Source organism: Pagrus major, chromosome 7, assembly GCF_040436345.1.
Source record: "Pagrus major chromosome 7, Pma_NU_1.0".
NCBI lineage: Eukaryota > Metazoa > Chordata > Actinopteri > Spariformes > Sparidae > Pagrus > Pagrus major.
Window position 1 is genome coordinate 15,541,941 of NC_133221.1, and position 15,766 is coordinate 15,557,706.

The window sequence follows — 15,766 nt, forward strand, 5'->3', positions numbered from 1 at the left end:
TCAGGTTTATTTGCAGCCAGACTTTGAGTCAGTTCCAATAAATTCAGTAGAACTTCTTGTTTATCTGGGAACAAGAACAAATTACCTGCACTTTTAACTCATGAATAAGAAATGAACACCATTAGAAATAAAGGTTGCTTTTCCAGCATAAGTTGTGCTCTTTTAGCTTTTGAATTTCTTCGCCTCCGTCTTCTTTTCCTTCCACTGTTGATTCTTGCGGCTTGTGGCTTCTTCATTTGGATAAGAAAAGGAGGGGATTTAATGTAGTTATTGTAATTGTGTTGTCTGCCTTTGAACTCTGGACGAGATTGCTTTTGACTTGCAAATATTTCAGATTGAATTGGACTAAATGACTTTTGGGAAATGTCTCTGGCATTCACGTGTCCTCCTTTCTCCTCTGCAAAGGTTAATAGTATCTGCTCTCAGTGAATGAGTCAGTGGACTTTAGTGGGCCACTGAGTGGCAGAGGAGGTTTGGTCAGAGGCTCTCTCTTTCTCCCTTGGGCTTGGATGGAGTCAGCAGGTCAAGCTCTATTCAGGTGGGGATTGACACATGCGGTGCGGAGAATCCTAAAAAGAATGAAGAAAGCCTTGTACAAGAGAAATGAATGGGCAGCAGGCTGAACCGGTTGACAGTGTGTTGAATGTGTGTCTCTACTCGCGTGATATGAATGACGTCCTGTCGGCTGTGCGTGACGAGAAGTTTGAGCTACCACCGACAGATTTTATTAAATGCATAACAAGACGTTTCACTCAATTTGCTCTCTCTCTCTCCCTGTCGCCTCTCTCAGGTACGGAGACATGGTTCCTAAGACGATTGCAGGGAAGATCTTCGGCTCAATCTGCTCTCTGAGTGGGGTGCTGGTAATTGCCCTGCCTGTCCCTGTCATCGTGTCCAACTTTAGCCGCATCTATCACCAGAACCAGAGAGCAGACAAGCGACGGGCGCAGAAGATGCAGGTGAACACAGTTTTATTCAACTTGGGGCCCAGAGGGTTGGACTTCCAGCCCAGAGAGGAGCTTTGACGTGTCTCTCCCCAGAGGAGAGGATTCTGCAGGCTAATGATGTGTGTGTAATGCACATTGACTTACATTCACATTTACAGTCGGGGGGTGATACATATTCAGTGAGTATCACCAAACTTTATTGGACCTTCTCCCATGACATGAATACCTAAACCCTGACCTTCCCATTTTTTTCCTTTGGTCTGCATACATATAAATCGGGTTGGAGGAATTTTCCCTTATACCCAGAATACTGATATCTCCCTCACAAAGTGCCTGTGTGCAGCTTGCTAGGTTAGCCTAGCTCAAATACTAATTGGATCAAGAGGCAGCCATGAGACTTTGTCGATTGTTGTTACCACTTTCTAATTAGGAATTCTTGATAACGAGTTTGTAAGCTGTAACTAATGGCTTTATTGATAGGTTAACACTAATCAGATACTCCTTTAAGCCATTAATAAGAACGACTTTAAGGTCGTCAGGTTGTGAAAAATGTGCTACCAGCAGGACACTTTGTCCTATTCGTTCTTTGATATATCAGGGAATTATCTCTGATGAGCCAATGACCTGATAGAAAAACCTGAAATCTGCCTAATCTTAGACAAAATCTATTCATTATGTAAAACTAGAGACCTAAAGGCTTATTAGGAAATGTGGAACACACAAGCAGAGTATTTATTAATGGATTACCCACATTTGCATTTTCACTGCATTATTAACTAAATTGAAAAGATAAACAGTTGCAAAGGGATTTTACACCAACTGGCAACCCCAAACTTGTTGTTATTAAAGGCTTGTACCTGCTTTAATTACAATTAATAAAGCTAGACTGTGGGGCTAGGATGGAGTAATACTGCATATGTGAAAAAGAAAGGGTTAAGCCTTTGTGGCTCCAGAGGAAGCTGCATGTCATCTGATGAACTGCCTCCAGTGATGTCAACCAGATGCTAAGTTGCACTGTAGTTAATGTAGGCATCAGGTTTAACCAAAACCTAGGTAAAGATTGGTTAATTAGTTTATAAAATTAATATAATGATATAATATAAAGTAATTATTACTCTAGTGGCAAAATGTGCCACTAGAGTCTAAAAACTGCCTTTTTCACATTCATTAATATCACTCAGACCTGTAAATACACTTTAATTTCTTAAAATTGGTGGAGTTACCCTTTAACCAAGATTATTAGAGTTGGTGAGTCTTGAGAATATTTCATGTTATGGAGGGAAAATAACACTAGAAATGAGTCTTCAAAGCTTTAAGAGCTCTTTCTTGACATTCATGATCTGAGCTGAACTAAGTTGTTCTTTTACTATGTAAAATGTGAAACTCACACAACCTGAATATTGTTGATAATACCCCAAACCTATTTACAAACCGAGGCTAACTCCTAAAAATAGTCTCAAAGAAGTGAATATCAGCATTTTCCCCTCCTTGCACGGTTTTCTCTGTGGGTCTGTCCTTGTGAGGAGATTTTATCCTTGTAACTAACAGGCACAAATTTATAAAAGGATTATGTAAACTCGTGTTTAAACTGCGGAAGATTTAAAGATCCTATCTTCCTTTGGGTAAATAGCCCTGCCGCTAGACCTTTAAAGAATCATGTTGTGGTGTGTCCATGAGCCAAACTTGGGGAACAGCATCAGCTGGCGCACACACAGATCTGGTCTGGTAATCATGGTTTGAGGGCAAGCCTGACCGTTGTGGTTCTCCTGAGATAGATGGTAGTGTGTTTGTTGTTGAGCTGGCAGACATGCACACACTGACACATATTTTCAGAGTCCATTCCTCTCTCTCATCACTCTCGTTCACACATCTCCCAGCAAGGCTTCTCTCACTCCTTTTTCTTATTTCTTGTCCTCTCCCCTTTTTTTTCTGCTCCTCCTCCTCCTCCTCCTCCTCCTCCTCAGCCTCCCCACCCCACCCTGTCTCTCTCACCCTCTCTGTGATTACTGCCATCCATCTCGGCACATGCTCTCCGGTTGTAGTTTAAATCTGTTTAAAGTCCTGCAGTTCGACCGCGGCCTGACCGCTGCCCATTCTTAACTAACTGTAACCTTGTCTGCCGAGCGAGACTCCGGTGTAACAAAGCCAAGTGTGCGGGGAGGAGAAGACACACGGAGGGGACGGCGAGAGGGTCAGAAGAAATTATCGAGATTGAAAACCGGTTGGAGCTGATGAGATGTATAGTGTTGACGCAGAGGAGAGAGAGGAGCGGTGACGAGGAAGGCCAGAGGGAAGGAGGGAGCAGGGGAGGCAGGGGGAGAGGAGAAAGGGGGAAGAGCTGGAGGCGATGTGCGTCCTAATGCTGTGTTCTCTCCTGAAATAGCCATCACCCAGATGAGGTGCTGGCTGGAAGGAAGGTGTGTGTCTGTGTTGCCTTGTGTACGTATGTGCATCTGTTTAAGTGCATGTGTCTTTGTGTGTGTGTGTCCACCATACTTCCTGTCAGTTTAGGCCCTGCCCTTGATCTGTCCCACCCTCCTGTGTGTGTGTTCTCCACTGAGCCGCAGTGTGGTGCAGTGTCCCAAACACCAGAACAGACACCCACACTTCCAGAAGCACCCACCAGCTAGCCAGTGTAGCATGACGGTGCTGTCGTCATTAACCAGCACTAAATGACTCCCTCAGGCAATTGAATGCCTCCCCGGCTCGCCTGCGGTGAGGTCAGCGATTTGCTCAAGCACCCATACATCCAACGGATACGTTTCATAACAGCATGACTCAAACATCTTATCATCACCTTCATAATAATATTCCACCTGGATGCTTTGATCCCAGAGAGCGTTATTACTACGGCAAATCAGAGGATAAGTGCCAAGTGTGATGATAGGTTTGCAAATGTGATATTTTAGAGCATTTAGGAGATGCAATCTGTGCTCCATCTCTGTCTTTAATTAGCCCACGGGATTAAGTGTTGCTTAGCATTTAAGCTTGTGTGCTTAAGACCACTGAAGTGTGTCTTGAATTACATATTGTGCGAGCGTCAGTGGTAGAGGCTGTGGAAATTATATATTTTCACATCCCAACTGGTTGTTAACTGAAACATCCCCTCTCCCTTTTTCAGCCAGGCTAGCAGCTCTATGACTGTATGGATGTTAATGTCAGGCAGTCCACCACTTTGGTCCAGATTGATTATCTCAATAACTAATGGATGGATTGGTACGGAATTTTGTACAGACAGTCATGGTTCCCAAAGGACGGATCCTAATTAATTTTTCTCAAGGTTATCATTTGTGGTTCAGAGAGAAGTATCCTGACAAGTATTGGATGGATTGCCATGTAATTTGGTACATATTATATTACATTTTACAGATAATTTGATAAACTCCTGACTTTTCATCTCGTGTCATCCATCATAAGGCCAGGTTCTGTTAATGACCAGATACCTGCAAAACTAATGACATTCCCATCAGCTATCTAATTAGCAGATGTTAGCATGCTAACAGGGTAAACTAATATGGTAAACACAGTAAACTTCAAGCCTCCAGGAAGTGCGAGAGGCTTTGAAGCCGGTTTAACCCAGTAGTCATCCATGTTATTACCACACCAGGTGATGCGCACAGGCCCAAAGAGGCTTTTTCCTATAAGCTGACATTGTGAAAGAAGTGGCTGTAAAACAGTGGATAAATATCTTTGAGTATCACAACCTCTGCAATGTCATCCATTTCACTGTTTGGTCCATTCCGTCCGACAACATTTAGAAAGTCTAGAGTAACCAGACAATTAAACAATTTTATCCCCATTAAGGTTTGCAGAGAGCTAACCAAGAAGTTAGCTAGATCGACCAATGTAAATCACTAGTACACCTCCTCTATAAGCCCAAAGATGCGGAAGCTACGAGAAGATTTGGGTAAATTTATACCCAGGAAGTCAAACTTTTTTGGCTTCATGTGCCACTTAGCAATTTTTAAGGGGAATTCCTGTATTTCTAAACCTGAGCCCTGTAGCTACATGCGTTGGTGTGTAAATGATTCATAGGTATCAAAAGTTTAGGGTCCAGGTTTAAAAATGTCAGAATTACCCATTAATAGGAATGAAAGGGCCCCCGCTACTGACGCTGTGTCCACTTTCTCCTTAATACATCAATGGTAAACCTGATAGACATCACCATTGTCACTGGGAGGCTGTTACTGTAATATGCTGTCATTAGCATTTAGCTCCAAGCTCCTGTGTGCCTCGAAGAGCCACTAGCGTGACTGTAGACACTTAATCTTGTTGTATAATTTGAAGCAACTGTGATGTATTTTACTGCATTTTATATTTTAAGAACTACTGCTGACATGTGTTCAGCTCATTCCATGTTACATCACATTAATTTAATGTTCTTTGACTCTGGGTTGGCAGTCTCTCACACTATAAAAGATCAGTGTCGAGGGTGTATGATCGAGCCATTACCATGGTTTGGTCCAGCCTTTCTCTGCTAATGACAACTGTGATCTTTAATGCCTCAACCGAGCCATGAATTGTTCAAGCACGCCTTATCCTTCAGTACCCCATTACTATAGTCTACGTAGCATGTAGTGTTCTTTAATGCTCCATAACCTTAATGACAGATGACCTTCGCAGCCATTAAGCCAACCATTTAGCAAGTATCACTGGTCATTTACCATCGCAAAACGTCATTTGTTCAGCATTTATTACCTGCACATGGTTATATGTCACGGAAAATCCATTCCTGCTCAGATCATTTCTGAGAATAAGGCGGTGTTTAACTGAGAGTAAAATAGGATAGCCAGCCAAGATTGCCTTTCACAGTACTTAAACAATGTGGAGAGACCAGACAGGAGGAGAGGAAGTGCAGCATCCCTCAGCATTTACCAGCCACGTCTCTTCTCCCCCCTTTTTTCTCTCTTAACATGCTTCTCCCCTCCCTTCCTGCCCCCAATTCACATCCATCTTCATTCAGGTCTAATTGTTAGCTGTTCTGGGCTCCCATTACAATTAGCCATCCATCTGGGTGGTGGTAGAGAGACAGCCCCTGATCCATCTCACTGCACAAAGGAAAGATACATGAGGATGCCACTAGTTGCTGTGTGGCACAGAAGGAACACACAGCTGAGACACAGAGACATACAGTCTCTATCCTCCCTCCCTTTAGTCTTCAGTGTCGCTACGGTTGTTCTACAATGAATTGAATATTTGAGTCCTTCCCTGTCTGCGCGCCTGATCCCGTAAAGTGATCTGAAACAGAGAGTCCAATCTGCAGGGGTTACTCGTTATTGGCTCCTCTGAGCTTATTTGCATAAAGCTAATAATATCCTCAGGTAGGTCCAATTACACATTCTGAATAGTACACCTGACAGAGGGCAGGATTTAAAATGGAGAATCACAAAGGGCAAGTTATACAAAAGGATTAAAAGAGAGTGGGGCAGGAATTTAAATGAGCTTAACTTCTAATTGTGTCTACGGTGTTCTCCTGGGTCTGGTTCTCTGGTGCTATGAAGAATTTGCCCTTGTGTTCTCAGGTGGCACCTGGTTAAGGACAGATGCAAATGACCCCCTTTGCCCATATACAGCTGCAACAAAAGGAGCGCCACAAACGAATTATTTCGTAAATGGCTTGTGTGACTGATTCAAGACAACGCACCTTTACCAGTTTCCTCATACTTGGGATTTTCTCTTAGGTATGCATTAAATTCAGCAGTGGTCCGGACCTACACAGAGATTTGCTGCCTCTACACTGGGAGAAAAAGTTCAAATATGATACAAACTATGATATAAATTCCATTAAATAAAAATATACAACTCAATTCAAAATGAATATCCTGTTCATCATATTGTCATTAATGGCTTGCCAATTTACTAAGAGGATTTTTAGATGCTGTGATTTTTATTGGCATATTTTGGAACCACAAATTATACAGTTAAGTAGCTATTAAGGAGTATTCCCGTTCAATATTCTCTGAAAACTGCCTCAGGGTCTCTATGGAACATCCTTCATTATATCTCAATACCTCACAGTGTTGCACCACCTATACTACTAACTTCTCTATCTGCTTGACCGTCACATCCCGTTGACCACCTGCCCTCTAAGTTGTGCAGCATTTTACTTTTAAGAATTTTGCGCAGTTCAGAGGGTTTGTTTTTTTGATGGGGACTTGGTCGGACCAAATTTCACAGAAAAAAAGGGAGAGATTTATCATAAGAACACAACAATTCCCAATGTCAGCTCTGTGATCTGCCTGTTGTCGCATTTTTACCTCCACCAAGGAGAATATGTTTTCACCCTTGGGCAATGGTTGGTGGGTGTGTTGGTTGGTTTGGCTGGTTGGCTGGCTCACTGGCAGCATTACACAAAGACTACTGAACAGATTTCCGGATAAAGTAATTGGATTTTGGACGCTGCGAGAAAGGGCGTTTTTTTAAATAATGCATGGATTTTGTTGGTGTATTTAGGTGGCTGGTATCTATGTCAGTTCAAAAGGGGACTGTTGGGCCTTGGCAGAGGTATGCGCTCTACAGAGTGCCATTTTAATTTTTTTCTTTACATTTTACAAATTAAGTGTCTTTCAGTCGTTTTCTTGAACTTGAAAGACACCATTATCATCTAAGCCCACCTATTGATTGTCAATAGAGAGAGAAACTTTTGTGCTTGACATGTTTATTGAGTTTCTTCCTTGATTTCATAATCACAAACCCTTTTGCTTTATTGCCAAATCCCCAATCTTGTAAAACTATCCACTGAGACAAATGCAGCACGTACCATGAAGAGATAAACAGTTCTGGGACTATGTTTGACAAAATGGCTCATTGGTAAATCACGAATCCTGCCTCAGGTGTAGAAAACAGGAAAATCTATCAGTCTCTCTCATTATTTTGTTTCACATTATTGTTCCAGCGTCTGTTAAGATTAATTTGCCATCGTTATTCTACCTTCTTGTCTTTTTCTCACTTTGACTGGAAATCTTTCTCCAGTTCGACCAGTTTTCATTCTTAAACTCTGTTGCCGTTCATGAGCATTACATCGGCTCAGGGCTTACTAGCAGAATCAAAACAAAAACAAGTCCCGCTCCTCTCTCTCTCTCTTTCCCCTTCCCCTCTCAGTCTCGCTCCCTTTGCTCCAAATCATCTCACTATTGTTTTTAGCCCTCCCTCAGAAGGTTCAAGTCAAAAGGTGAAGATGACTTCTGGCTGAGAGTGTTTTGCCCTTCTAGACAATCAATAAAGTCGTCTGCACTTTGCAAGAAGGCAGCGCAAAAACAGAGAGAAGGAGATATGTTGACTGGGGACTTCACTGAGGGGGGTCAATAGTTCTGTTATGAATTATGTCCTTTGTTAAAAAAAAACATCCTTAACTTCAGCGTCACAGCATCTTGCAGCCTGGGCTGTACTTTTCTCTATAAAGTGGAGGTAATCCAGGCTTAGTAAAGGTATTTTGTCTCTGAGTGGTGTTAGTCCGAGGTTAAGCTGTCTTTGCTACAGAGGCAGACTTCTGTGGACTAGAGGTGTCGGGGGACTTGATTTCCACTGAATCAATTCTTGCCTTCGTTGGCCTTCACTGGCTCCCAGACGGATTTCCTAAAAGTCAGTTCTTCCCCAGTTTCTCTCCTCCTTTACTGTCTTGCCCTCCTCTTTTTTAAGTCATTCACTCTCTGTCTTTGTCTTTGTGTGTGTGTGTGTGTGTGTGTGTGTGTCTGTGTGTGTCTGTGTGTCTGTGTGTCTGTGTGTCTGTGTGCGTGTGTGTGTGTGATATTATAAAGCAACATACCTCAGACTGGCTTATTTCCTTCTGGCAGGAATGTCAGCATGTATAAAAGCAACTCTTTAGATGAGTGGCAGCTGCAAAACAAAATGAGACTCTTCCACGGCTATTTATATGTGTGTGTGTGTGTGTGTGTGTGTGTGTGTGTGTGTGTGTGTGTGTGTGTGTGTGTGTGTGTGTGTGTGTGTGTGTGTGTGTGTGTCCTCATCAGATGGTCTCCTCTTTCACTCATACGGTTTCGAGGCAGGCCTGAGGCAGAACCTAATCTGGTCTCATAGCTCGATTGCTCCACTTTTCACTCAACCAAATCCTATACAGGCGGTCTAGCAAAGATGCAACTCACAAGCCGGCATGAATTTTTTAGCTTTAACTTTCAATTTTAAAAAATGAACTTCTAAGAAAACTTCCTGGCAGTGCTCAACGGAGTATGGCATGGGAGCTGAGTAAATATGTAGCAGGGTTTTTTTTATCAGTTGAATGAGGATATGCCAGTTATGATCCCTCAGCTGGCAGCAAATGGTGTTAAAATGAAGCATTTGTGCTGGCTTGCATCCTATGGCTATAATCTTTAAAGTGTGATTGAGCCTAAAATGTGGCTCCATGGCAGGAAAAAGAAAAACAAAGAGGAAGAAAGGTGTTTGGATCAGTTTGTTGGCCCTTGGGTCTGTGAAAACATCTGGACTATCTTACCCAGTGATATTGAGCATCACTTATCTGATTGGTTGGCAGGTGTTTGTACTATTTTGGAATATTGAAAGCTACTGTTTTTCCAAGTTGTTTGCTTGAAAGTACTGCAATTGAATTACATTTACTTTGGTCCTCTGCAGCATACACACCTGTTCTGTAAATCCTATGTCCTTTGCATTAATTTTCTTATTTCAATACAGAACTTATTTCAATACAGTCATCCAAAACACAGCAGCTAGCTACATAACACAAAAGCCAAATTAGCATTCTGATTCTCCTTATCATATAACTTAAAGGTCCCATATTGTAGAAAGTGAGATTTTCATGTATTTGATCATAAAGCAGGTCTACTAAATATGTATGTAATGTACAAAATAAATAAGTTGAAAATGTGAAAATGCTCAACCCTCAAAGAAACACGCACAGCCAGTATTCAGAAACGGCACCTTTAAATGAACCGTCAGGACCTCCGTAAGGTTGTGATGTCACAACTATACATTCACTACCCTCACCCATGCCCCTAACATAGCAACAGTTGCAAAAACACCAGCAGAGTTGATGTAGAAACACAGTTTGCGGTGCCTGCTCAGGCCTGTGAGAGCTGACCAATCAGAGCAGACTGGGCTTTGAACATTAAAGCATGTAGACATTTTGTAGTAGATAAAAATAAAAGTATAAACATAAAATGCATTTTAAAAACATGAATACATATGTTGTTCTGCACCTTAGCTAGTTGTAAAAGCAACCAAACAAATATTCACTGGGGAAGAGTGTACTGCAAACATCAGTTTGTAGACTTAATAGCTAATTGACTGCTCAGCTGCAGCACGTTAAACAGCATGTAACCATATCTGGAGATATCACCTGAGTCTGTTTAGATGCTTAAGTGGTCTTTACTCTTCATTATCACATTTAACAACACACTGTCTGCCCATTGCTTGTAAGTTACAGCCTGAGTTGGTTTATTTTGGCTCTCGCTCCCCTGCCAGTGCTCAGCCTGCCAGCTGCTGTCAATCAATCAAATAGACACACCCCTCCAGCTGATGAGACAAAAAGAAGCATTTGTGATATTTTCTCCTTTTGACAATTAAAAAAAATAGTTCATTCAAAGTTCATTCACATTCAAAGAACACATTCGCAGTACTTTTGGACTGAATGTGATTCAGTTCGTCTTTAAGAAGACAGTAAGATATGTATGGAACTGAATTTATTGTCCCTCATGTGTCTTTTGGTAACAAGGGTCCTAATATTTGAATGTTTAGTAGTTTGGAGTGACCACAGGCACATTTTGCTTTTGATAACAAAAAACTTATGCTGAATCATTGTATGTGAGGGGGAAGACTGTTGCACCACTGAGAAACAGTTTATCTTGTTACACTCTTTGTGCTGTGCGTATGCATGTGTGGCCATGTCTGTGCCTGTGGATATGTGGTGTCTATGTGACCATATGTGTCTCTGTGTAAAGGAACGTGCAGCAGATATTGTATGGGGCATGTTACCCTCCACATAGCGTTCTCTGTGTGTGTAGGTGTTGATGACAGCCTCGTGTCAATGGCGTCCTTACACTCCTGTGTGCTCTCAATGATGCTTCAGCAGCAATTCAGGCTCAATCTGTCGTGCTGTGACTCTCTGCCTGAAAGCACAGATGGGCCTTAGACACGAGTGCCCAAGGTCCCAAAGGCCCCGGGAATCTATGAGAGAACTGCAGAAGTAGATTCAGTCTCGCAGGACATGTTCTTAACATCCACCCCCATTGCCCCTGCACTGCCTGGCAGCCAATGCCATAATCACGGGCTCCGGTTTGTGTGGTGACCCCAGAGAGACAGTCCCATTGGTTGAGCACAATGCCAGAACATAAAGAAGGGTTATCCCAAAGGCCTGTGGGAGTGCTGTGCCAGCACAAATGTACATAGGTGTCAGAGTGTGAGGGCACAAAGAGAGCGAGGAAAAGTTGTCAAGGAGAGCAGAGAGGAGGGTTAAAGAGACAAACTGAGGGTGAAAAACAGACATTTTGGGCAAAATTTAGTTATATACAGTATATACAACAAGTTCTTACTTCAAACTCGTCAATATGGCAGCTTGGTCAGAACACTATGATGCTCTACCTAACCCTCCAGCGTCAGTTTGACATATGATGACATATTATGACCTTTTGACTGTTATAACATTGTGAAACGGTCATGGTTTGGCTAAGTTTAAGTGCCATCATTCCACGCGGTATGTGGGCCGGATGAGGGTGTCTGGTACAATTTGGTATCTGGGAGGCAGGGGAATATTACATGAAATGTCTTGATGAGGTGTTTCTCCTGCTAAAAGGGCACATGTGAATTTTTAACCTAAGTTATGTATTTAAAACCAAAAAACCTAAGACACAGAAGACGCACTGAACTATTATAGGCCTAAAGAACATAAGGACACTGAATATAAAGTACACTAATATAAAGTATATTAAAAATATGTTTTTTTCAATAAATGCCAAGTACATTGTCATCCATGTGGCAATTTACTTTTCAAATTTTCCTGCCTCAGCTAGACAATAAAGTTCATGCTATCTTATTCTAACTTATTTTAACGTAAAGATTTTATAGTGATTTTTGTTTTGGCTCTTCTTTAAAGTCATTCAAATATCACCCTCTGGTTCTCATCCCTTCAGATAAAGATGGCAGAGAACAGGAGAAGGTGAACTGTTTGAATTAAGCTGTGGGTTTGTCATATAGACAGTATAGATATGCCTCTGTGCACGTGTGTGTTGACATTCACTCCTGTTTATCTCCCCTGCTTCTCTTTGGATTACTAAATCACAGCAGGAGCTACCTGCGGGTCAGCAAACATTACCATGTTTTAAATGAAACTCAAGTGAGGGGATGAGCTGGAATTACCATGCATTACCATACACTTACTGAGAAAGGTATGTCTGCTGGTATGCTTTACGGCTCGTATGTATATGTATGGAAATTCTACCATGTAGATGAGGCGTGCATTCATAAGCACACATGGAGATATACAAACACACATCCACACACTCAATTAACCCCCCAGCGGTGTATGGGGCCCCCTGCTAAACGAGCTCTCTGTGTGCTCATCATTAACACAGTTCACATTATCCTTCCACCGATTTCCCTTCAATGAATCCGTCATTGTATTTTAAAATTCAGAAAGCGAAGCAACAGATACACACACACACACGCACACACACACAATTTGCAGCTGCACGGAGTCTGACACCCAGCTCTTGACTTTGACGGGAAAATGGCGGGCCTCTGAGAAGTGAGTGACTCAGATTACACTATCCTGTAAAGGCAGTTGTTCTAGTGACTGAGAGAATTACTGAGACCCACATTTTTTACACAGCCTGTGTACACTAAACCAACGCGCACTCAGACATGTTTTCACACACATTCACCAGATACAGTGCGCTTCAAATAGAGCAAAAAAGCAGGACGTTGGAATAAAATCCTTCCTCTGTGTCAAAGCTACTGATGTATAAAGACTTCACTCCAAGGACCAGAGTGGATCTGTTCTTCCTCGTACTCCTCCTCTTATTCTTGTTCTTCTCTGCTGCTGGCTGCCTCACAGGAGAGATTTGACAGCGTGAGAGAAAGAGAGGAAAAAAGAGAGCGGACTGTGCGACTGTGCTGTACGGGTTTGATGAATAAAGATGCATTTAAGCTGACACTAACGATGTAGAGCATTATGGGCCCGGACACTGCCTTGATTTATTTTGCAAAACAAAACCGCGATCGTAGCAGCACAGCAACAGCCCAAATAAATTGAATTCAGCGTTTTAAATACAGAATGACACTTAGCTGCTTAATTCGTAGAGGATTTACCTGCTCTGCTCTGAGCTGCCTCTCTAACTGATTTTTCGTCTCAAGGAATGTGCTATCGTGTAGTCACCATTAATCATGCATAAGTATCACAGGAGATCAGAGCGAATTCATCACAGGAGATCAGAGTGAATGCTTTAGCAGCACGTGTTTGATTTGATCTATAAGATCTCAACTAAAGTATCAAGCTGTAGCTCAAATCGTTGGAATGTGTCAGGATGGTACCCAATCATTCTGACATACGATGTTGTAAAAGCACTGACTAACAGGTGTCTTCTGCTGTATGGTCTCTTGCTCTTTGCAGAAAGCCCGCCTGGCCAGGATACGAATATCCAAGACAGGAAGCTCCAACGCCTTCCTTCACAGCAAGCGCAACGGCCTCTTCAACGAAGCTCTGGAATTCACGGTAAGACCAGCCTCTGAGCCACAGACGATGCTTCACTCACATCTCATCATCACTTTTCTCTCAGTATTACCCAACCTCATATGACATATGACAAGCCTGACCTCTGCGTCTCCTTGGAAAAACACTTCTGAGGATTTCAGCAGTGAAGTCATTGGATGCAGACCCTGTCCCTCCCTTAATTATCAGTTCTTAGAATGCACCCAGCATCCCATCAGAGCAGCTAGCTGTGATCTCATTCGATAAGCGGCACTTCTGATGCGAGCGTCTCTGAGCCCAGCTGCCCAGCTGAGGAACAGGCTTCAGGCGATGCAGCAGGAAATGTAAACACAACTCAAGGATGTTCCTTGCCTCACCAAAATGTTGTGGTTCACAAGCACTATAGTGGCCCGGGGCTGACACAGCGCAAAACAAAAACAAGTGCTTCTTCCTCCCCCGGCCGCTCTCTCTTTATGTGTCTCTATAGCTCTCTCTCTCTCTCTCTCTCTCTCTCTCTCTCTCTCTCTCTCTCTCTCTCCCTCTCTCCCCTCCTCAATATCAATTGTTGAGGACAGGATCTGAACAGCACCAGTGCTTAAACTCAGGCTGAATAATGCATTGAATTCATATTGATATTGCCTTAAGGGACACTATATTGCATGGCTGCAGTGTAGTTTCTGGATATGTGGATATGTATGTAGTTTTAATATATCGGGTTATGTTTCCATTTATCTTGCTTGCAAGCAAAGGGTCATGTCTAAAGCTTGCCTGTGCGGTATATACTGAATGATTTTATTGAATGTTGTTTAATATTTAATATTATTTCTTGACATAACAGTGTTAGGAGAAACTAAGTTACAAAGTTTGCATAAGTTCAAGTTTTAAGTCACCGTAGACTGCACACTGCTTCATTGGTAATACCATGCCCAGTCTTATAGGTTACAGAACATTGGTAATATTGTAGAGCAATGCATGCACCTTTTCATTATGCTGCTGTTGCATTAACCCAAAAATATGGTGAGCGATATAACAAAGTGTTTATCATGAAAACCACAATGAGAGATTTATTTATTTTTTCCGTAGTGTGCGGCTACAGCTCAAAAGACTCTCAGTATTTCAAGACTTTTTGCTTCTTTGCATCGATACAGTCATTTATTCAATATATTTTCCTATGCAACAGAAATATAATATGTCCATACATAGATAAAATAATCAAATAGACATTCTATTTTTGTCAGTATTTGTGTCAGTTCAGTGTCATGACATTGTTTTCACCTTGTAATTACATATTACACTGTTATGAAGAGTTGACGAGGGACATATGTTAAAAATGTGTGTCATCTTCATAAATCATATATTAAAAATCAATATTGAATAATGTATTTGCGATGTATTATTGGGTATATTAAATTATATATATTATCAAAATGTACACTCAATACTTTTTGTAATATATTCTTGAAGCCAAATTACAATTTATTGGCATGTATTGTCAAATATATGTTGACTTCTGCCATATATTAAATCCTTTTTCAATATATCACATTATTTTTTCAGTATATGTCAATATATGCTTGTTCTGTGAGTGTTATCACATTACTAGTGTCAGTTTGGACTTTACAATAGTTAAAGTCGAACCAGGCTGGCTAACCAAAGTCAACCCCTAACAGCTTATTTAAAGATACAAATGCATGCTCTGTAAAATGTTAATTGTTGTCCAATTCATGTTTAATTCTAAAGCAGCTATTTACTAACAACATGCACTGCACCATGCAGAGCGACAGTGTGTTTTGTCGCTCAGCAGATCAAGCTGTTTCCAGCCTCTACAGTATGGTGGCCACCTGGGTGGTGAGCCATAGCCGCCTCCAGACAGACTGCTGATATGAGCTTTCAGTGGCATGTATAGAGGAAGACAGAAATAACTCAGCCTAAACACCTGTGTTTTACTGCTGCGTTAGGTACAGATACGCAGCATGAGCACAGGTGAGCGGTCTTAGCTAAGACAACCCGAGTCATCGGAGCAGGAATGCTCCCTCTCAGCAAAGAAGCCTCTGCTTACAGCACCAGCCACCCGCTTAACAAACAGAAAATTGCTACTACAAATCTTCCGAACATGGCATTTTACTTGCCTTTCGGCAGTGCTGTGGAGCATACAGGATCAGGG

General features: G+C 41.9%; 1 protein-coding gene across 2 annotated transcripts in view; it reads left to right on the plus strand.

Annotated features, from left to right (window-relative positions):
- kcnd3 (potassium voltage-gated channel, Shal-related subfamily, member 3) overlaps window positions 1–15,766 on the plus strand; it is a 107,651-nt gene that overhangs the window by 85,748 nt on the left and 6,137 nt on the right. The window contains exons 2-3 of one of the 2 annotated variants that reach the window (XM_073470686.1): window positions 791–959; window positions 13,525–13,635. In XM_073470686.1, coding sequence (XP_073326787.1) covers window positions 791–959; window positions 13,525–13,635 — 280 coding nt within the window. The remainder of the gene's footprint in view (window positions 1–790; window positions 960–13,524; window positions 13,636–15,766) is intronic. The other variant, XM_073470685.1, reaches the window with a different exon arrangement.